Raw genomic sequence first — 23,659 nt, 5'->3', positions numbered from 1 at the left:
GAATGTCAAGGGTGCCATACAGAAACCTAATCGGGTCGTTAATGTACTTAGCACTGCATACAAGACCCGATCTGATATACGCCATAACGAAATTATCACAGTTCAACAGCGACCCAGGAGAAATACACTGGCACCAAGCGAAACATGTGTTACGGTACTTACGCAAAACAAAGGGTTACAAATTGGCCTACGTAGCAAATGAGAAACCCTCTATAAAAATATACTGCGACGCAGACTGGGCAGGTGATGTCGACGACAGACACTCTTACTCAGGGATGGCTATGAAGATAGGAAATAATACCGTGCAATGGTACTCTTCCAAACAGAGATGCATAGCAACTTCTACAATGGAAGCCGAATACATATCGTTGTCTCGGGGTGTTAAGGAGGCGATTTGGGTAAGCATGCTACTAGACGAATTACAATTATCAGAATTTATAATTCCAGGAGGTATTGAAATCTACTCCGACAATCGAGCCGCCATAGACTATTCTAAGAACAGGGTGGAGAAAGCCAAAACCAAACACATAGACATTGCCTACCATATCGTAAGGGAAAAGGTCGAAGAAGGGTTGATAAAGATCGATTATGTCGCAACAGAGGAAAAGCCAGCGGATATTCTAACAAAAGGGCTGAAATCTTTATCTCACGACCGTTGTACAAGAAATATAGGCATAGACCGCGCAAAAGTAGGGGATTGTTAAGTATTTGCGCGATGCCGAATTCGTATATGCCGCGGAAATGGTGTTATGCGTACGCAGTCACGTGACGATCGAGAGATCGCCATCTGTTCATCCTTGTTTACCTACGCAAAATCGTTTCCGCCGTCCATTACTACTAGATCTAGCGATAAGAGCGACCACGTGTTCGGCGAATCAAATACTAATTAAACATACACCTAAATATAAGTAAATATATATATATATATATATACACCATTATTAGACAGTTGGTGTTATTCAAATCCTATCCCCAACAGTTTTGGTGTTGCATTACAAATATAACATTTCATACTTGAAGAGGTGCTTGTAACAACGTTATACCTTATTATTTACCATTGTTAACTGCATGGCATATTCAATTTGGATATTATTTATATTAAATGGTTTTAAACTTTTTATTTCGTTGTTGATACGGTTGACTTCTTCATCTACAGGGTGTCCCAGCTTAAGTATTACAATTTCGTTATTCCAAAATTATTAATGATACAAAAAATTGTTGATATGGGAATTACACGGCAAAAGGGGGCCTATGTTTTGGCAGAAGTGAAAAATCTTTTGCCTTATTAGTTTAAGAGATATGATGGTCAAGTTTCGTTTTTTAAATGAAACTATATATTTTTTTTCAGATCACGTTATTAAGCTTTAATGTATACACCGATTTTAATTAGTTTTTAAGATATAACGTTTACAAATTTCCCGGTTTTCAGTGGATACGTCTCGGTTTGAGTAGCAAGTCGTAAAAACGGCCCTATTGTTGCAGTTTCTTATTCTTTGGGTCTCCGTTCCTAGCTCAGACCCTCGCTGTGGCATTTACCTCAACAATAGGGCCACTTTTATGACTTGCTACTCAAACCGAGACGTATCTACTGAAAATCGAGAAATTTGTAAACGTTATTATCTCGAAGACCAACTAAAATCGAGTGTATACATTAAAGCTTAATGAATTCATCTTGAGAAGCACTATCATATGATCTGAAAAAAATGTATAGTTTCATTTAAAAAACGAAACTTGACCATCATATCGTTTAAACTAATAATATAAATAAATTTTCGTTCACACCAAAAAATAGGCCCCATTGTACCGTGCAATTTCCATATAAACAATTTTTCATGTCATCAATAGTTACGAAATAAAACCCGTCACACTTTAGCATGGACACCCTATATGTTTGCATATTGTTAAATTATTACTAAAAAAAATATGTTTTTTATAGAAGACAAATTGAGCTTTCAATACCATATACCTTTTTCCTGTTTTTCTTTCATACCTTTTAAATTATTTCAAAGAGAAGTTGAAAATTTCAAGTGTTAACTTTGTATTGACGCTCACTGTAGGTAAGCTATCGGTAAGTCATAACCATTGAATTCTTGTGAGTATCGCACCTGTTGCATAATCCGAGGCATCTGTTGTCAAAGTAAAAGGTTTACCAAAATTTGGATATTGCAAAATGGGACCTCGACACAGTGCTTTACGTAATTCTTTGTTTTTGTTCTTTATCCCAAACGAATTTTCTGTTTTTCTTTAATAATTCTGTTAAAGGTTTGGCTTTTTCAGCGAAATTTTTAATAAGACGTCTATAATAACCTGCTAAGCCTAAACATTGTCTGATGTTTTTCGGATTGTTTGGTCGAGGAAAATGTTTTACTCGCCACGCATCGCGCAACGTAAAAGATCAAAAGTTTATTAGATTCTTTCTTTCTTAATTTCTGGACGATGAGAAAGGTATCGCTGCCACCAGTTCTGACCGCGTATGACGCGTTAACGTCCTGTACGGTCAGAACAAATTAGAACACGGAAATTTAGATATAGTTTATTTCCGTTGGGTTTGTCAGTGTTCTGGGTCCCGTACGGGTCCCTTCTTGAAACTTTATGTTGGCGTGCGTGGATTTGAAATGTAAAATGATTAAGGTATGGTAGTCGAAAGAAATGATGAAACTGGTTAGTGTGCAAAAGAAAATAAATAAAATTTCAGAGAAACTATTGAAGATAATATAAATTAAATTCCAAATGACTATTGAGTTACTACTGGTAATTATTGATAAATGAATTCAGATTAAAAAAATACTGTTTTACAAGGATAAAGATGCTTAACTTAGTTTTTATAAATGTGATTGAATTCGTAACGTGATTTGCCTTTGATTTACAATGAGACTTTCCAATATAGATTTGAACGGTTTGTAATTAGAAATTTTTAATGTTAGACGACTGGCTCGATGAAATAGAAAGAAGGAAAATTGACGGTGTCTATCCGTAAGGAAACGACCTGAATGAAAGGACTCTTACAACCCCCGAAAGGGCTTTACAGACCGTCCCTGATAAATTCTTGGAATCGAAGCAATCATCTCACAGAAATCGCGGTGGTTGAAAACGTAAATATATATATATTGTATATTAAATGATTCGGTACCTGAACGTGAAAAACAAGACGATCTAAAATGAAGAGACTCTTACAACCCGTAGGCTTAATAGATCGCCCGTTTTGCCTTGTTGAAAATCAATTTTAATGCCGTGCTCGACAAATTAGTACTGAACAGGCTTGCCGTGAGAATGTAGAGTATAATATGCGATAAAATCGCTTTGGAAATCGCTGTTCGTTCGTTGAAAATCGCTGTGATATCTGGAACACCAAGAGAGATGATAGGAATGTTGTAGCACTTGCACTTGTCGCGCGCGTTTGGCCGTTTATACTGCGATACTAACTACACAATTTGAAAAGAATGGAATAATTAAATGATTAAACGAACTTACCTGTAAGTGAAGTTCTATCATAATTGTATGAGCGCCTCTTCCGAAGAGATCAAGATGTAGTACCTTCAACTATATACCGATGTCGTCACGATTTCAAAGTTCTAGGAATTTTTTTGTTCCCACTCAATGGCTTGAACGCTCCCGCCTAAATATGTTATTATTTTAAAGTTATGCCGGAACAATCTAGGGGTCCTCATATTCACCATATATGTGGACAAATGGGACTCTCAATAAGGGCTGGGTATTTGATCTCTTCGGAAGAGGCGCACATACAATTATGATAGAACTTCACTTACAGGTAAGTTCGTTTAATCATTTAATTGTATTTCGCGCCTCTTCCTCGAGATCAAGATGTAGCTGTTTAAAATTTGTTAGGGCCTTCAATTGAACTCTATAGATAGCATAAAATATTGAATTTATTCACGCTTAACGATGAACCATTATTATAAAACATATATCTTATTTTCGTAAAATCGTTAAATCAAACTCATTCGTATCATTTACCAGCTCTCGGCGATAAAACTTTGCGAATACTTCTGACTTACGGGTCCAACCTGCAGTTTTTCTAATGAGATCAATATTTACATCACCTCTGCTTACTGCAGAAGAGGATGCATGCCTTGTGCTGTAAGCACTAAAGTAGTGAGTATCTACACCACTACAAGCTAACACCCGCTTTATCCATCGACTTAGCGATTGCGTAGATACAGATTTGTGAGGTTTCTTAAATGATACAAAGAGTTTATGCTCCAAACCCCTTAACTCTTTAGTTCTTTCTATATAATCAGTAATCGTGGTAATTGGGCATATAACAACTTCCTTTCTATAAAAGGGTATTACTTACAAAGGTTGCACCTTGTTCAATGCCGAAGTCTTAATTCTATCAGGTATTTTAATTTCAATGCGGTCGCTCTTTTTGCTTATATTTTGAATGTCTATCAATGCCAAAGTTTGCATTCGCTGACCTGTGATTAGCGCTAATAGTGCAACTACTTTTAAGCTTAATTTCTCTAAGGTATGTAAGGATGGTCGAAATGGCTTGTAATGGCTTTATTTGCAAAAGATGGTTGATGCGGTTTCAAGCGTTCGTTCGCAACGAGAGGCATAGCCGAACTGTCTCGACGCGTTCCCGTGCTTTCTCGAAAAAGCATTAATGACAAAACACTGTCAACGGCCGGTCCGGACTCGCCTTCGACGCAATAACGGCTACAGGTGCCTTCAAAAAGGAAGTGGCTTACAGGTAAGATCGTTATTCATTCCCCAATCTCGAAAACAATCTAATACTAAGGACGGGTCCCAAGTACAGTCATAAATACTTGGGTCTTTGGGGCCTTAATTTACCTACACCTTTGAAGAAGCGTCTAATTTGTGGATCAGTTCCAATCTCATGTTCCAGTATTAAGGCAACCGCCGAACAAAAAGTATTTGACGTTCCATATTATGCACCCTTATTGAACTGATATGTTAATAAAATAATTTTTAACAAAAACAAAAATCCGACTTCGAAATGCACTAAAAAGTATAAAATAATTTCTATTTCATTTACATCTGTATTCCACAGCTATTCATACAATCTACTTAATCGTTAAATAGGATACTAAATATATTTCAACCTTTTTCGGAGGCGGCGCAAAATTAAAAACTTTTCCTCTACTAGGAAGATCCTAGTTCAGGTGTCGGCAACCAGTGACAAATGACCCATTTGATAATTTCAAGTAAACAATATTCAACGGGAATCAATATACCTGTTTGCGTGTTCACGTGGGCTGAGCGGACAGAGAAAATGAGGCACACTTGCAGTAAACACAATGCGTTTATTGCGCGTCAAATGTACAATGGTCAAACAGGTCACACACAATAAACAAAATCAAACGATTGCACAGCGTGGGCACGAACAATTTTACAATAAATGCGTGGGCAATGCGCGGTCAATATACTAGATACACTAGAAAGTAATCGCGTGGACACGGCGTGGTCAATATTAGTTAAATTAACAATGAGTGGTCGGACTTGATACGTAACGTGAGCGTGGGCAAAAACACGTGCGTTCACTCGAAGCGTACGATCAAGAAGAAGGAAATCGATGATGGCGTCGATCGTGCCGGTTCCGGCGTAGAGAGGGGACCGCGCGGACAAAGTGGGCCCAAGAGGTGCTGCCGCTATCGGTAACGACACACCAACGAATTATTTTCGTTGCCAACTTCGTTATGCCGCGTGTACGTGGGGAATTTCGCCAACAATACCCACTACGAATTAACTATACTGCAGTTCACGAGTGACCGCACTTAATTCGCGCAACTAGTAACCTACTGAGGTCTAAGGAGATTTTTAATAGTGCGTGTGATTCCCCGTTTCAGCTTGCTTCTTGCTCTGCGTTCACATCAGTTTTTTTTGCGACCAATAATAGGAATTTCATTGTATCGTGAAACTTTACAATATCATCACCGGTTATCAGTTATCGTACGTCATATATTTCTGCCCACCATTTATATGATCACAAAGTATAATAAGAAGCAAGATGGAGAGGGGAATAACACACGTTATTAAAAATCACTCTAGACCTGGTGAGCGGCGCGGGTTAAGTATGGTCTCTCGTGAACTGCAGTATAGTGCATGTACATCAGGAGTGCTGCCATATCTGATACAATCGTTGCAATTACAAATGTTTTCAGCCGGACCTATAATATTTCTCTTACGACTTATTAATTACCAAGTTTGCCATACCACAATCAAATCGTTATTGGCAGCACCGTTTGTTCGCGTATTTTTAATTTTGCGCCGCCTCCGAAAACTTTGCAATGTATTTGGTATCCTATTTAACGATTAAGTAGATATTATTAATAGTTATGGAATATTGGTGTAAATGAAATAGAAATTATTTGACACTTCTTGGTGCATTTCGAAGTCGGATTTGTTTTTTATTAAAAATTATTTTATTTTACATTTTTGATCGCAATATTCTAATTATTTATTTTATACTTATAATATATATGTAATTACACATATATTTCACATATTACTAATTGCAGACTAGTAATACGGCCAACGTTTTGCGAAATCTGGTCATTTCTAACCCTTTCCACGTACTTACCATATCTGATATCCTATTTCTTTTCTAAAAGCTTCTCCAACCTCTTTAACCGTTTTTGAACACTTTGAAGCACCGACTCATCACTCAATGAATTCCCTCGATGCCGTCTTTTACCCATTTTATAATCAATCTTTTCTTATAATTTTCTCAATGTGACGCTATCGGCACGAAGAAGAAGAATGACACATTTAGGCGGGAGCGTTCAAGCCATTGAGTGGGAACAAAAAAGTTCCTAGAACTTTGAAATCGTGACGACATCGGTATATAGTTGAAGGTACTACATCTTGATGTCGAGGAAGAAGCGCCAAATACAATTAAACGCGATGAATTTAATACGAGAATTTACGCGATCAAACGATTTAAAATAGAAAGAGAAACATAGAGGTTTAATTAGTATGAAAAGATTTAACGTGTGCGTCACTGATAAGTAAACCTACCCAAGTATTACACTCCGATTTCGATGAGCTTTGAATATTTTGTAGTCTAGGTCAAAATAAGAAACACGTATTTTTTTATACGTGCCCATACGGCCATTAAAGGGGTGAAACATCCTCTTGAAAAAAATCAATTTTTATACTTCTGAGCTAATACCGCCGAAATGGTAAAAAATGTAAAAAGAAGTTTCAAACAAAAGATTTATTATGTTTAATGTACTTTATAACAGTGTACTCCGATTTTTTGAAAATATCATTTTTGTCAAAATTCTCACCCTCTCCCTCAATTTAAAAAATTTCATTCATTTATATTTAATGACAAATTCAAACATATATGATAGAGTTTTTATTCCGAAAACAAATTTTTCAGAAATAAACTAAATATACCTCTATATCATTAAACGTGCGTTCCATTCGTATCTGTATCTCATTGTCAACACCTATTGCTACGTTTATTTTTTATATGTCTTTCTTACATAGACCGCGGCCGTGGAACACACGCATAGTAATATAGACGTATATTTAGCTTATTTCTGAAAAATTTGTTTTCAGAATACAACTCTATCATATATGTTTGAATTTATCATTAAATATACTATCCGTTTTGCTATAAGACAAATTAAAAACATTTGTCAAATTGAGGGAGGGGGTGAGAATTTTGAAAAAAATGATATTTAAAAAAAATCGGAGTACACTGCTATAAAGTACATTAAACATAATAAATCTTTTGTTTGAAACTTTTTTTTATATTATTTACCATTTCGGCGGTATTAGCTTAGAAGTATAAAAACTGATTTTTTTCAAGAGGGTGTCTCACCCCTTTAATGGCCGTATGGGCACGTATAAAAAAATACGTGTTTCTCATTTTGACCTAGACTACAAAATATTCAAAGTTCATCAAAATCGGAGTGTAACACTTGGGTAGGTTTACTTGTGAGTCTATGCCGCGAGTTCGCAAAATTCACCCTCGCGACACTCTGCCTCGAACAGGTCTTGCCGCGCAGCTAATTTATACAAGTACATCGACAACTCTTTCTCTGAACGCACGGGCTCCTGTCACAAATTACCCGATTGTTTGACGAAGAATGATCAAAATCCCGTCGTGAGGACGATGTCCTGTGTGGGGACATCTCGACAAATCATAGCGCATGACGACAGCGTCGCGTGCGTCGTTATTGGCTAAGGGCGCGTGTTAGCTAAATTCCTCTAGATCATATTCTCTTTCTCTTCTGGTGTTCCATCTCTGTCTAACGGCTTCTCGGTGTTTCTACGCCGTGGAATTTCTGGAATGTTCTATTCTCATCGATAATTTCGATATTAGATATAAAATGATGTGATTATCAACTAATAGGTTAAATCTGAACTGCTGAACAATAAATATGTAGATAATTATAAATATGAATTATAACTGTTGTACTGTTATGTATGAATAATGAACCGGCTATCACGAGATTTCCTAATTAACAATTGGCTTGTCCATAATCGTTTTGGTCGTAAGTAATCGATCAGCAATACGAATTGCGCTGGTACGCACGTTGTAAGAATTACAGTAGCATTCGGTGTTTAAATGCAGTCTTCAATTATTCAATATTTCCATAGCCTTTACTTGTTAAATATGCTTTAGTCGAATATTCGTTGTTACATTTGTAGCGAAATTAGTTCGAGAACGTTCTTGCGATTTGAAAATTACCGTTGGATCTTAGTTTCAGGCAAATTCTCGGAATTCGATACAAAGATTTTTATTGCCCCATTCGACCCTTCGCCTATAAACAGTCCTCGAACGCTTGCTAACGCTCGCTTGCGAGGGTTCTCATTCTTCACTCCAAACAAATATTCAAATCGCTAGTTTATCTCGCGCTTTTATTTCAGCATTCAATTCGTACGTACGATCGGGTTAGGAACCGACTGGCGCCTACGTGTGAAAAAGAGGAGAGTATCGGTTGAAAATCTAAAAGATAAATTGGTCTTTACGCTTTTGCGCAGTTAACCTGAGGAGACCTCTATAATGCGAAGCACTGGCTAACTGCGCAGCGAACGCTGTTTACGATACCTCTCCTCAGTCGAAACCGAGTTTTTCTATGTCGAATTTTGTTACTACGCAGTTGAGCACGACGATAGTTTCAAGGAGAGGTAATAAGTAAAGAAAAGAATTGAGAAATGGAAAGAGAATTAAAGGAAAGGAAAGACAAAATAGAATAATTATAAGCTGAAACTCTTCCCTATGTATTTCCCACATGAAGAAGACTCACAACCCGAAGGCTTGATGGGAAAGCACAGAGTCGAGGAGAAAATTGAAATAATGTAGAAGTGATTTATCCCGCTCACGCCCGTTAGATGAGGAGACCCCTACAACCCGAAGGCTTAATAAGGGAACGTGAGGTGGACAAATTTGCAAGATTTTCCGGACGTGACACTGCTATTATTTTCTTTGGATCTGGTTTAACACCATTCCTACTGACTACGTGTCCTAAATATGCTGCTTCTGATTTTAGAAATTCACATTTGTCCGGTTGTAAAGTCAATCCTGCGTCAGCTAATCTCATAAATAATCTTCTAATTTTCTTTTTATGTTCTTCTAAATTTTTTGCAAAAATAATTATATCGTCCAAATATACAAAGAGTTCAATACCTTGTCAACCACGCAGTACCAAGTTCATTAATCTTTGAAAAGTTGCAGGTGCATTTTTGAGACCTTCAGGCATTCGAACGTATTCGTCTGTTGGTCGACCGTATTCGAACGTATGGTCTGTGGGTGTGGTAAAAGCTGTTTTATGACTATCTTTTGAATCCATTTCTACTTGCTGAAATCCATTGGTTAAATCGAAAGTTGAAAAATACAGACAAGGGACATTACCCAATCGACACACGCCGATTTTGATGCCCTTTGAGTATGATATAGAACTCAAAGAAATATTTGACACGTATTTTTTTCTATCGGCAATCGTCCATGCTGAAGGGATGAAAATAGCCCTCAAAGTTGGGGTTGCAAAACATATTTTCTTGAATATCTCAGGAACTATTAGGTGTAGGCGAAAAATTAAAAATGAAATTTGTGTGTTTTAGAACAGCAAATTTTTCTATGTAGCCACCTTTTTGATAAATTTATTTGTTTAAAAAATATATTGAAAAATAATCTATTTTTGTCATTTTTTTCACCCCTTCAGCATGGACGATTGCCGATAAAAAAAAATACGTGTCAAATATTTTTTTGAGTTCTATATCATACTCAAAGGGCATCAAAATCGGCGTGTGTCGATTGGGTAATGTCCCTTGTGAGCGTCTCCTATATGATCTAATATTTCAGAAATATTCCGCAATGGATATGCATCGCCAATTGTCTTTTCATTTAATTTCCGAAGATCTATTACCATTCGCCACCTTGGATTGCCTTTAGAATCGGGTTTCTTTGGGACGATCCAAAGCGATGAATTATATGGCAAATTTGAAGGTTTAATAATTACGTCAGATAATTTGTTTAAAATTTGACTTTCTATTTCTTGCCTGAGGATCGGAAGAAATCTGTATTGTCGTGTATTAATCGGGATGTCATCTATTGTAGGTATGTTCTGTTTAATGAACGCTGTTGCCTGCAGTTTGTCATTAGGTAAATGAAATCTTTCTGGAAATTCTTCTATGAGGCTTATTACATGTTTTCTTTCCTCGACATTCAAATGATCTAAGCGTAATCTTTTAATAATTCCGGAAACTCTGTCTGAACTATTTGCTGGAATTTTATCTTCTGAATCGGAGTAAAAATATTCTTCATCTTCTGGAAAATTATTATATTCAAAGGGTACCAATTCTTGTGGAGATAATTCTATTTCTAAGTCTTTTTCTAAGATGTTAATAGCCAGGACATGACACACGCCATCGTCGTTAACCGGGACTGCAGCTTCCCCAATGTACACAAGTCATCAACATTATCAATTCATGGTGTTGCGTGAGCGCCCGGTCAAGGGCGTATATATGGTCACCTCAGTACAGGGGCCCGCCCGGGAGGTATCGCCGCCACGCGTTCTCTTTTGGGTACTACAGCACTCGTACGAACGACGCGTGCCGCGTAGCCATATTGACTTTGTGCACGGTCACGTTAGCATCTCTCGGAGCAAACTTGTATTCTTACGAGCGATTCTAGTAATCTATTGTGTGTATCTTCGGATAATTTGAGTGCCTCTGCGTCGACTCACAATCAGGAAGGTCGGTTTTCCTCGTTCCGACGATTACCTCGCGTGAATTGGTGGAAATTGTGTGCACGGGCCCCACGTGCCTTCGAACGCGTAACCGACACCTCGTTTAATTAAAAAGGAAACTTTAGAACGACCTCGTGAATTCCTCCTGCGTTGGGTGTTTCCTCGAATGTGTGTGTGCACCTGAAATTGCATTGTGAACCTCGAGTGACGTGCCGAAGACAACCTACTGTACCTCTTGACCGTGCAGATCGCCTCGTCAGGTGTAACGGCCATCCTCAGGAACAGTTGACTATTTTATAATACGTAAACTGACGAGATTTTCGACCACTATCTATTATTTGAATTTATTTTTCGTTCGGACTCTACGCCGGCAAGGACCTCTCGCTACCTCTTAACACATGGTAAATATCCTTCTTTCAGATTGGAATTTATAACATCTATTGCTATTGCTTGTCGTGTACGGGCTTTAATCGAAAGTATTCGCGGTTTCAGATTCCTGCGTTGTGTAAACTATTGCATTGAATTTTCGTCTATCAATCTAATCGATCTAGTCGGATCACTTTGTGTGACTAAGGTGTTATGAGCAAAAGAAATTTCTGCCCGTTCTTGACGTGTGTGAAGTTAGTCCCGCACTTTTCGAATTTTGTATTTTTTGAAATTGTGCTGCATTGTGCTGCATTGTGCTACATTTGTGCCGTAAACCGCAACTCTGTAAGTCAAAGCGTACTCGAGAAAACTAAAAAACAAAATTTTTTTATAGCCCTGCACTTTTCGAATTTTGAGTTTTTCTTTTTTGTGCCGTATTGTGCTATGTTTGTGCTGAATTGTGCCGCAAACGAGAGATCGATAACATCAATAACAATTAAGAAAGGAACATTCTTAGGAAATGGCGCGTTAACCGATTTTGACGTGTCATACATCGTTAAATTCGTCTTTTTGAGTACATTATTGAGGTGTTTGTCTTTTTTTGCGGAAATTCGTGTTCTTTTGAAATTTGCTGTAAAGTTACAATAAAAAGGTAAGGTTAAGTGTGTTTTGACGCATTTATGAATAGAAACAAGTGACTGTTATTACTACATCTATTCTATATACAAGGTGTCTCAGAACTGGGATAGGATCCGTAGAGGGATGATTGCTGAGGTCATTCTAAACAACTTTTTCCTTTGCCAAAATGTTGGTTAAGGCTTCGTTTTCGAGTTATTAACGAAAAACATTGGCCAATCAGAACACGCCTTTAGCGTGGGCCGAACCGCGAGAGTGTTGGGTATGCACTGCGTTCAAGCCGTAGTCGTGATCAAGTGCATCGGCACCACGTCGGTGTAATAGGATTCGTTATTCATGAGCAACCAATAATTCGATACTATTATTCTTTTCTATTTTTAATTCATTATTCGATACAACTTTCGCCCAGCGAATCCTATTATACCGATGCGGTGCTGATGCACTTGATCACGACCACGGTTTGAACGCAGAGCATACCCAACACTCTCGCGGTTCGGCCCGCGCTAAAGGCGCGCTCTGATTGGTCAGTGTTTTTCGTTAATAACTCGAAAACGAGGCCTTAACTAACATTTTGGCAAAGGAAAAAGTTGTTTAGAATGACCTCAGCAATCATCCCTCCACGGGTCCTACCCCAGTTCTGGGACACCCTGTATACATATGTACATATTGTCCGTTCACGACAAGTCAGCGAAGCAGATTGTTTACTTTCTCACTCTGTTCCACCTCTCTTGCTCCCGTGCGCTATGTCGTTATTGGCTGCGGCAGGTGACAAAGGACGACGACGAGCATATCTGGACAAAGTGAAATAGAATGATAACTTTGCAGCGTTGACGTAGCCTCCCAATTGCCGAGCTCCAGCGGCAATAGATAGAAAGCAAGAAATTGTATCTTATTATAGTTGACACTTTAATTGGGAGGTTACGCCAATGCTGTGAAATCATTCTATTTCACTCTGTCCCGATATGTTCGTCGTCAACCTTTGTCACCGGCCTCAGCCAATAAGGAACATGCGTGTGGTAGCTAGAGAGGTGGAATAGAGTGAGAGCATGACCTTGACTCGCCAGATTGTCGTGAACGGACAATACATCACCTACCTGAACCTGGCACCCGACTTTGAAAAAATCAATTTTTTCCAATTGCATTGTATTCTCCTTCGCTTGTACCCGTTTGTACCACTTTTCTTTTCGTTTGTACCCGAAGGGGTGAAAAGAGGGGGTAAAATAGCCTAGCACCCCACTTTAACATTTTTTATTTCTTTCAACGCCAATTGAAAAAGAAACGTTTGTACCCGTTTGTACCACCTTCAGTTTCGTTTGTACCCCAAGGGGTTCGTTTGTACCGACTTTTGAAAAAAGCACCAAGGCGCAACTTCGCCTTGTGTATTTTTTCTAGAAATTCGCTCTTGTAATTCATTTAAAGCAATGATGAAATGAATTACCTAATAGGTATTGATAAGTAAACGTGATCCAAATTATATTGTGTTTGGTCTCATTTTAATCGCAAAAGTCTCACCAATATGATAAAAGTAATTGCATATTAAAAAAGTTAAAAATAAAAAAGTTTATATGTAGTACTGGTTTTTAAATCTTTCATTTGCCCGACTTTAATTCTGTCTTTCTCTTTTATTCGCTGTCCTTTTCTTTGTTCGGCAAACTACAAAGGCGAACTGCGAGGCTGGAAAAACGATTCTAATCTTCCCAAGTTGCCCACTTTCGATTCCTACCTAACGGGCAATATGAGAGAGATTACTGTAGTAGCACATGAACGAAACATGCTCCAATTTACTAATTGCGTGTTACACTCCCTCTTATTTCTTTTGACGATTATTAGTGCACATCTGTATACGTGTTGGCGAAATTCCCCAAGTCTACGCCGAACGGCGAAGTTGGCAACGAAAATACTTCGTTGGTGCGTCGTTACCGATAGCGGCAGCACCTCTCGGGCCCACTTTGTCCACGCGGTCCCCTCTCCACGCGGAACCGGCACGATCGACGCCATGATCGATTCTTGTTCTTCTTGTACGATCGTTCGACGCGCTACCACGTGCTACGCTGTTCACGCGAAATCGTCAAGAACGATAATCAGTATAAGTTTCTTGGTTTTCTGCCCACGCGACGCGTACCAATTCAGTCCACGCTTTGGTTACGTAATTTCAGTCCACGCGTGTGTATATTAATTAATTATAATTGTAAATAGTGTATAGTTTCGGACCACGCTTTACTCTTGTATATACTTTTCTTTTTTGTTAAATATATTTATTGTTACCGTTACTCAGGTGTTTGTGTTTTCTGACCGCGCTGACCACGCTAAATACGCAACAATACGAATGTTATATAATTATTGCTAGGTTTTAAATAATACACAGGACATGTAATTACAAATATTCAAATTGTTCCCAAAATTATTGATATACATAAATGGATATATAATATACGAAAAGATGTTTTAAATGCCACTCTTGAAGAAATAAATAAAATGTAACTGTAAAACTCTTTTTCACTGGTGCATCGACAAGGAGTTTTGTATATTTTGTATATTGTTGTTACTCGCAGTATAGTAATTCCTCCGAGATTGCGACTGTGGTCGGAATCGAAATGTTGCAATGACAGTAGAGGAGACTCGAAATTCTATGACTGGGCGGCAAGACTCTGTCGTCGCGGCTCGCCTTTGTAGTAAAAGAGGGTCGTAAAATAGAAGGATAGCATGCGAGGCTCGGAACACATCAGAATAGCTAATACTAGAATGAAAAAGCATATTACATCGTTCTTCTACTAATTGCCGCCACCAAAACAAAATATGGGCTTCTCGCTTTCACAGACCTCTCACTCATTTTTCGGACCTCTTTTCTAAAGGAGAAGGATGGAGTTTTGAGGCGGAGCAGCGTAAAATTGCCAATGTTTCAATGGATCAAGGCCGTGCTGTTGAAATTTTTCAGTCGAAACACGATATACGTCGGATTATTTATAACAGAGCTCGGTAGGATTTGCACTTTTCAGCTGATTTTCAGCTGGCTCCGCGTACCGCTATTCCCCATGCCGCGACGTTTAGCACGCAACCCGCAATCCGTTCGAGGCTCAGGAGCGTATCACTCATAAACGTACGCTGGCAATAGCTTTCCACCTCACCCACGAGGTACTATTGTCGATGCGTTTTTTTTAGTGGTTGCCAGCATACGTTTACGAGTGATACGCTCAGGAGCCTGGAATGATTCGTAGGCTGCGCACTGAACGTCGCGGCAAGGGGAATAGCGGTTGGCGGAGCAAGCTGAAAATAGGCTGAAAAGTGGAAATCTTGCTCAGTTCTGATTTATAACAATCCGAGTTTGTAAGAAACGATAATTTATATTGAGGATCTTTAATTAGCAAATAAAAGACCTCAATCGATTTGCAGATGAAAGATTATTTATTTATAAAATACAGGAAAAAAAAACGGAGAACTCTTATTTAGTAATGGTTCCTACTTAAAGGCGACTTTTCGACTGACTTACTGCTCGGTAAGGAAAACCTTTTTATACTATTCGACGTTGCTGAAAATGGTCAGCTGACCCCCGATTTTATGGCCCGACCTGAGCCTGTGTCGAGTTCGAGAATATCGGAAGGCGAGAAAATTCAAAATAAAACCAATCTCAATACTCCCACTTATTTTGAATGTCCCTTGACATTTAACCTTCCTCTTAGATAGCAAAACTGCTGCTTTTGCAAAGGCTTAGTCAAGATGTCTGCTAATTGTTCTCTCGATTGAACATACTTAATCTCTACTTCGCCGCGATTAACCACATCACGTGTAAAATGATATTTCACATCTATATGTTTTGAGCGCTTATGGTTCTCTGAATTCGTGGCAATTTTTATGGCTGCTTGATTGTCCACAAATACAGAAATAATATTGCACATGACATCTAAACTATTCAACATACGACGTAACCAAACAGCATCTCTCACCCCGTGAGCCAATGCGATATACTCTGATTCAGCAGTCGATAGAGCAACCACCCTTTGTAATTGACTGGACCATGATATTGGTCCTCCATTCAAAATAAAAACAAATCCGCTTCTAGATTTTCGGGTCGTTATGCAACCGGCATAATCTGCATCTGTGAATCCCGAAATGTCAAGTGAACTCCCACTGTTTCCGTAAACTATTCCGTAATCGCACGTTCCATTTAAATAACGCATTATTTTCTTCACGGCTTGCCAGTGAGTGTCATCGTAATAACTCAAAAACTGACTTGCGTAATTGACCGCGAATTCAATATCAGGGCGACAAACCCGTGCAGCGAATAATAACGAGCCTATCGCTTCACGATACGGTATTTTACAATTAGAAACAGACGTTTGTTTTTGCAAAGACATACCTGGTTCCGCAGGTACACTAGACGAGTTTGCTTCAATCATATTAAATTTTTGTAATATTTTTTTAATGTAACCCGATTGGCAAATTTTCAAAAGACGATGTTCGCGATTGCGTTTAATTTCAAAACCGAGAAATTCATCAGCGCGATCTACGGTGATTTTAAGATTACTTTCTAGATAATCTAATACACTCTTAATCGCACTCTCGCTTTCGCTCATAATCAAACCATCATCCACATACACAGCTAAATATACTTTTGAATTTTCCACTACACCAACGAACACGCACTTGTCACTTGGAATATTCACGAGATTGAATTCATTCAGAAATCTCGTGAACTTCTGGTTCCAGCATTTGGGTGACTGCTTGAGTCCATATAGGCTCCGATGTAGCTTGAGAACTGCATCCGGTTGGCTTTCGTCCGTATATCCTGGAGGCTGCTCCAGATAAATTTCCTCTTGAAGGTCACCATACAAAAAAGCAGTTTTGACGTCGAACTTCATTATTTCATAGTCTTCTTTCGCTGCTATTGCGAGAAGAATTCTTATAGATTCGTAGCGGACGACAGGTGCAAATGTATCAAAGTAATCGATTCCTTCTCGTTGTCGAAAACCTTTCGCTACAAGTCTCGCCTTATATCTCTTCAGATTTCCAGCTGCATCGTTTTTTATAGCAAAAACCCACTTGCATCCGATTGCACGCTTTCCTGGTGGCAGTGTGCATAAGGTCCAAGTGTGATTTTCTTCAAGAGCTTGCATCTCTTCGTCCATAGCTCTCTTCCATTTTCCAGTATCATCATTTGATATTGCCTCAGTGTAGGTCATAGGCATTGTGTCCGCTAAAAAAGCAATAGGAACACCGTATCGGTCAGGTGCTTCTACCTTTCTTCTATCGCGCAATTGTCTGCCTTCTTGAGCATCTTCATTGGTGGCTGCCTGCTCAGTTCCTGGAGTACCTGCGTCAAACCACCTTTCTTGATTTTCCTCATTTTCCAGTTCTCGTATCTCAGCATCATCTTCAACGGCTGGAGCTTGGCGTTCGGCTGCATCTTCTGGAGCAGGAATCATCTCTGCTTCATTTTCAAAACCGAACTTGATAGAGACTGTATCAGTCTCTGCATTGGTTTGGGCACTTGGCAGGGCGCCTTCATTGAACGTTACATCACTGCTTATTGAAATCTTTTTCAAGTCATTGTCCCAAAGTCTATAATTGGTAGACTCTCCATCATAACCGACAAATATGACCTGCTTGCTTTTGGGATCGAATTTGTGCCGTCTTTCCTTCGGCACGTTCAGGTAGGCTGCGGACCCAAACACCTTTAAGTGTTTTATTGCAGGTTTGCGTTTAAACCACTTCTCGAACGGAGTAACCGTCTCCCCTGGCTTTAGGATGGTCCGATTCAGAACATAGCACGCGGTGTTTACCGCTTCCGTCCATAACCTTTTGTCAACGTTCTTTGCATGAATCATAGAACGTGCACTCTCAACCAGCGTACGAATTTCGCGTTCAGTGCGTCCATTTTGCTCATGGATGTAGGGTGACGAACATTCGTGGATGATACCTTTTTCCTTCAAGAATGTTTGGAGCTGGCTACAGGTATACTCAGTCCCATTGTCCGAGCGCATGACCTTTATTTTCCTTCCTGTCTGTGTAGACACAAGTGCTTCGAACTCCTTGAATTTGCTGAAAACTTCTGATTTATGACGCAGGAAATAAACTTTTCTATAGCTTGTGTTCTCATCCTTGAAAAGTAAGAAAAACCGGGTGTTGCTTGGCGAGCTTATGTTTACAGGGCCGCAGACATCTGTATGAATTTTCTCCCCTGGTTCATAATTGCTTTCGACCCCGATGCTTGAATGTGGCCTTCGGGACTGCTTGCCCATAACGCATCCTTCACAGAAGAACTTGTTTAGAAGGTCTTTCCCTTCAACTCCATTGATACCGAAGTGTTCACAAGTGTGTTTTACAGCGCGCACATTTACGTGCCCCATCCGCTCATGCCAAAGATTCAATTTTTCCTGGTCATCTGCTAATTTTACCGCTTTACAGTCAATGGGCACTTTCACTTTAAAACACATCTTGAACAGCGTTCCATATGGGATTCCTCGTGCAGCGAGTTTTCCCTTACTGTCGCGAACTTCACATCTGTCTTCAAACGAGTGAAACGAACACCGTTTCTTATTCACTGATCCTATGGAGAATAAACTGCACTTCAGTTCGGGGACATAGAGCACATCCTGTAACTCGCGTTCGTAAATCACTCCCCCAAACACTTCTTGGATTTTAATTATTCCAATGCCAGCAGCTAAAATGATACGATCATCCGCTACTTTCACCATATGACCATTTGAATTCGGCTGCAGTACCGAAAAATAATCTTTGCGGAAGGTCATGTGCATTCCAGCACCCGAATCCGCAATCCACACACCACTGTCAATTTCATTAGTGCACTTATATGTAGCAACAATGTCACACACTAATGCTGACGCATTTTTCACAGTATTGCTTGATGATTTTCCAGCTTGATCTTCTTGCTTTTTAGGACACTCGCGTGCCCAATGGCCTTTTTCTTTGCATATTCCACAGCGCGTGCGTTTCTTCAGCTCCTCGATATCTTTCTTGGAGCGTTTCTTCTTCTTCGCATCGTTTACGGATGTTTTCTGGACTTGAAGCGCGAGCGTCGACACTTCATCCTCAGCACACCACTTGTCTTCTTTGATTAATCTGCTAATCAAGTTCAACTTCGTCTTTTCCGCACTAGGAGTGCATTCCCATGTATGGCGGAAGATGGAGAACTTCATAGGTAAACTGCGCAACAGTTTTGTCATGACAGCTTTGTCCGACGGTTTCTCACCCGCATCCTGTAGTCGTCTACAGATACTCTCGAGTATCTCCAACTGATTTGCAACAGGCTCTTCTTCACTTATGCGGAAATTATAAAACTGTTCCCAGGCAGATTGAGCAGCGTCTTCACTTGCATCTCCGTACAAGTCCTTAAGCTTATCCCACATTTCCTTCGCAGTAGAGCAGTTGTACAAATTGCGGCGGAGATTTTTAGCAACTGTATTCAGAATCAACATCTTAACTTGCGCTGATTTTTGACCATAAGCCTTGAGTTCCGTTGTCCTGTTCTCGTCAGGTTTCACTATAGTACCATCCACTAAACCAAGCAAATCTTTTGCTTCTAGCGCAATCACTACTTCAAATTTCCACGTGGAGTAGTTTGTGCCGTCTAGTTTCACAATTTCCATTCCAACTTCTTTGTCAGACATCATGTTGAAATCGCTTACACGGATTGATACACAGTAAAATCGAGAACTTTTATTCACTTAGCCAGCGTGGCACTTCAATAAACAAATCTCTCTTTAATTGGCGCAGTGGAAGCGTGCTGGGCCCATAACCTATTGAGGATCTTTAATTAGCAAATAAAAGACCTCAATCGATTTGCAGATGAAAGATTATTTATTTATAAAATACAGGAAAAAAAACGGAGAACTCTTATTTAGTAATGGTTCCTACTTAAAGGCGACTTTTCGACTGACTTACTGCTCGGTAAGGAAAACCTTTTTATACTATTCGACGTTGCTGAAAATGGTCAGCTGACCCCCGATTTTATGGCCCGACCTGAGCCTGTGTCGAGTTCGAGAATATCGGAAGGCGAGAAAATTCAAAATAAAACCAATCTCAATAATTTATAACAGACATTGTAACCGTAACAATGATAAAAAAAACGTGGGCATCGCGGGACGGCCGATTTGAGCGATGCTCAAGTCATAATGCATAAATTTACAGTTTACAATTGATTTAGTAATTTCATGGTATAATATTGAAAATAAAAATAAAATGGTCAATATTAGAGAAATGATATTTATTACTATAAATAAATACGGCGAGATCGTCTTTTGTCGCGAACGTTCTCGTACGCACGATCGACGGGAAATTTCGCTGGATATCCACTTTCAAAACATGTGAATGGGAGACAAATAGCGGAGAGGGGCCTGAGAATTGGAGTCGATAGTACGCGCCATCATGGTAGGCGCCGAACGCGCAAAGGAGAGCTCTAATATAAAAAATGAAAGAAGGGAGAGAAGGGAATATGTAATATTGTATTACATATTATAAATTACCATGATATTACTGCATCGAAAAATAATGACTTCATGCAAATCTATAATATAAAACATAACTTACCTTTCTTGCCGTTTTTTATTTTTAGATACACGCTTTGCAAATATGGTATAACTCCGATTTTTCTTATTCCCTTTCAAATGCATTCTGCTTCTTGCATTTTCACTTTCTTCTTTTCGTTCCATATTCACACAATTAGCACAATAATGTATAAAAATGAAATAGTTCAAAAGTTAAAAAAATACATACTATACACAACAAATGGAAACTCTATTGAAAACTCTATTGCTTTCTTGCGCGTGTTCACCGTTGTGCGGAAAACAAAAGAAAATCAGAGAGAGCATCAGAAATCCAAGATGGTAAGTACCTTCAAGACGCACATACATGCGTGTCTTCCTTATTTTATGAAATAAGAAGTTTTTATTATTTACTGAGCATATTTTTAGGAAGAAATGGATTGTACAATGGTGGAGAGGCAAGGAGATGGTGAATTGCCAAAAAATACAGAGCACAATCACGTAAGTACCTTTACGCTCACTATCTCTATCACTTTTATTCTTCTATGTGTTGTGTAAACTGCGATTACTTATATGAAAAGACGCGATTTTCGGAAATATTAATTATTTACATATAACTTTTAAATGCATTCACCGATATAGATGAAATTTTTAGCATACACACAACTTATCTGAATCTACGAAAGTCATTTCATTTGAAAAATTACCATTCTCTATTTTTTTCATTGTAATTTTTTAAAACGATAAAAATACTTTAAAAGTATTTTAAATTTTCATATTTAGGAACAGATAAATCAGGGGAGGAATGAAAGTAGCCAAAAACCGAAGGAGGAAACAATGAACAAGGAATTAATGGAGTTACTTCAAACATATAAAGAACAAGTAAGTATATACATATAATTGCGATTTCTCAGCGTGGAATCAACATCCATATGATTATAGTACAATAATTATGTTTATGTTCCATCTTACAGAATGCAGAGCTAAAGAAGGAACTGAAGCGACTGAAATATAGTCGAGGGGCTAGAGGAGCAGGTACTGGAAGCAGGTAGAGGAAGAGGCGGAGGAAAATGGAAAACTTATGGAAAAAATAATCCAACTATTATTTTTAAATAAAAAAGAAAAAAAATACTATGGTTTCTTTGTTGTTCATTCTACCCATACCCTAATTATAATATAAGTAAATATAATATTATTAGTACATAATTTTTTAATATATAGGTGTATTTAATAAAAAACATAATTCAATTCACATCGTTCAATTGGCAAGAAGTATATTATCGCGTTTTTTTACAGAAGAACAATATTTATATTTAATTATATTTGTGCATATTAACTAAGTTTGTTCATCATTTGCTATTGACTTTTTACAAATTTACTGTAAACATATTGTCTTTTGCCATGATTACACGTTAGCAGACGTTCTCCTTATACGCCACCTTCTAACCACTAGCAGAACTAAATTTGTCACGTGACATGCTCTGTATTATCCACAAAATGGCGGAAATGGTCTGTGAGAATGCTTTTACGGGCATCCGTTATTCGTCCTTATTTCGCAACAAATGAAGACAAAATAGATCTTAATTTACAGGTAAGGGTTGTGGCTAGACCGCTCAACTCATGATTTCAATCACAGCACTCTTTTAGTGACCTAAAAATGCTTCGATTCCGCGAATGCATTTTGTCAATTTTTTACCTCTTCTTTGGACGCTTATATTACTAACCATCAACATAATCCCACTGAAACATGAGTTGAGCGGTGTGCATTGGACCTCCTCTTTCGAATAAGCCCTCACGCAGCCCTAAATGTTCTCATACAAGGACGAATAACGGAAGCGCGTAAACCCATCTTTATGCCCATTTTTGCCGGTAATGTCAACGCGCTACTATTACCCGTGTCTACCCCCTTAAGTAGGATACTAAATATATTTCAAAGTTTTCGGAGGCGGCGCAAAATTAAAAACTTTTCCTCTACTGGGAAGATCCTAGTTCAGGTGTCGGCAACCAGTGACAAATGACCCATTTGATAATTTCAAGTAAACAATATTCAATGGGAATCAATATACCAATTACGAATTAACTATACTGCAGTTCACGAGTGACCGCACTTAACTTGCGCAGCTAGTGACCTACTGAGGTCTAGGGAAATTTTTAATAGTGCGTGTGATTCCCCTTTACAGCTTGCTTCTTACTTTGCGTTCACATCATTTTTTTCCGGAAAATAATAGAATTTTCATTGCATCGTGAAACTTTACAATATCATCACAGGTTTTCAATTATCGTACGTCATATATTTCTGCCCACCATTTATATGATCGCAAAGTATAATAAGAAGCAAGCTGGAGAGGGGAATAACACACGTCATTAAAAATCTCTCTAGACCTAGTGAGCGGCACGAGTTAAGTATGGTCTCTTGTAAACTGCAGTACATATAGTGCATGTCCATCAGGAGTGCTGACAATTTCTCATACAATCGTTACAATTACAAATGTTTTCAACCGGACCTATAATTTTGCTCTTACGACTTATTAATTACCAAGTTTGCCATACCACAATCAAATCGTTATTGGCAGCACCGTTTGTTCGGGTATTTTTAATTTTGCGCCGCCTCCGAAAACTTTGAAATATATTTAGTATCCTATTTAATGGTTAAGTAGATTGTATTAATAGCTGTGGAATACAGATATTAATGAAATGGAAATTATTTTATACTTTTTAGTGCATTTTGAAGTCGGATTTTTTTTTTTGTTAAAAATTATTTTATTTCACACTTTTTAGTGGAACGAGCAGTCTTCGAAGTTTACTTGCAGGGACAAGTTTGAAAAATCGCGATCGGTATATTCCTTGGAGGGTAACCCTAAAGAATAGGCTTTTTATTATAATAACAATAGTTATTAACAATAAGAAGTTACATAAATTTTGGGAAATCGGATCGTCGCGGAATGATCTACGAAATGTGAAATCTTTCATCGC

The 23,659-nt window shown here is 38.5% G+C and overlaps 1 protein-coding gene across 1 annotated transcript; it reads left to right on the top strand.

Moving 5' to 3' along the window:
• The first annotated feature begins 19,843 nt into the window (after positions 1 to 19,843).
• LOC114882282 lies at positions 19,844 to 21,746 on the top strand. Its single transcript, XM_029199170.2, has 4 exons — positions 19,844 to 21,028; positions 21,116 to 21,187; positions 21,470 to 21,568; positions 21,661 to 21,746. The coding sequence occupies exons 1-4, from the start codon at positions 20,702 to 20,704 to the stop codon at positions 21,736 to 21,738; spliced, it is 576 nt and encodes a 191-aa protein (XP_029055003.1). The 5' UTR covers positions 19,844 to 20,701; the 3' UTR covers positions 21,739 to 21,746.
• The last annotated feature ends 1,913 nt before the right edge of the window (positions 21,747 to 23,659 follow it).

The sequence above is a fragment of the Osmia bicornis genome, chromosome 1 (assembly GCF_907164935.1).
Source record: "Osmia bicornis bicornis chromosome 1, iOsmBic2.1, whole genome shotgun sequence".
Classification (NCBI taxonomy): Eukaryota; Metazoa; Arthropoda; class Insecta; order Hymenoptera; family Megachilidae; genus Osmia; species Osmia bicornis.
This window is presented reverse-complemented; position numbering and strand designations above follow the sequence as displayed.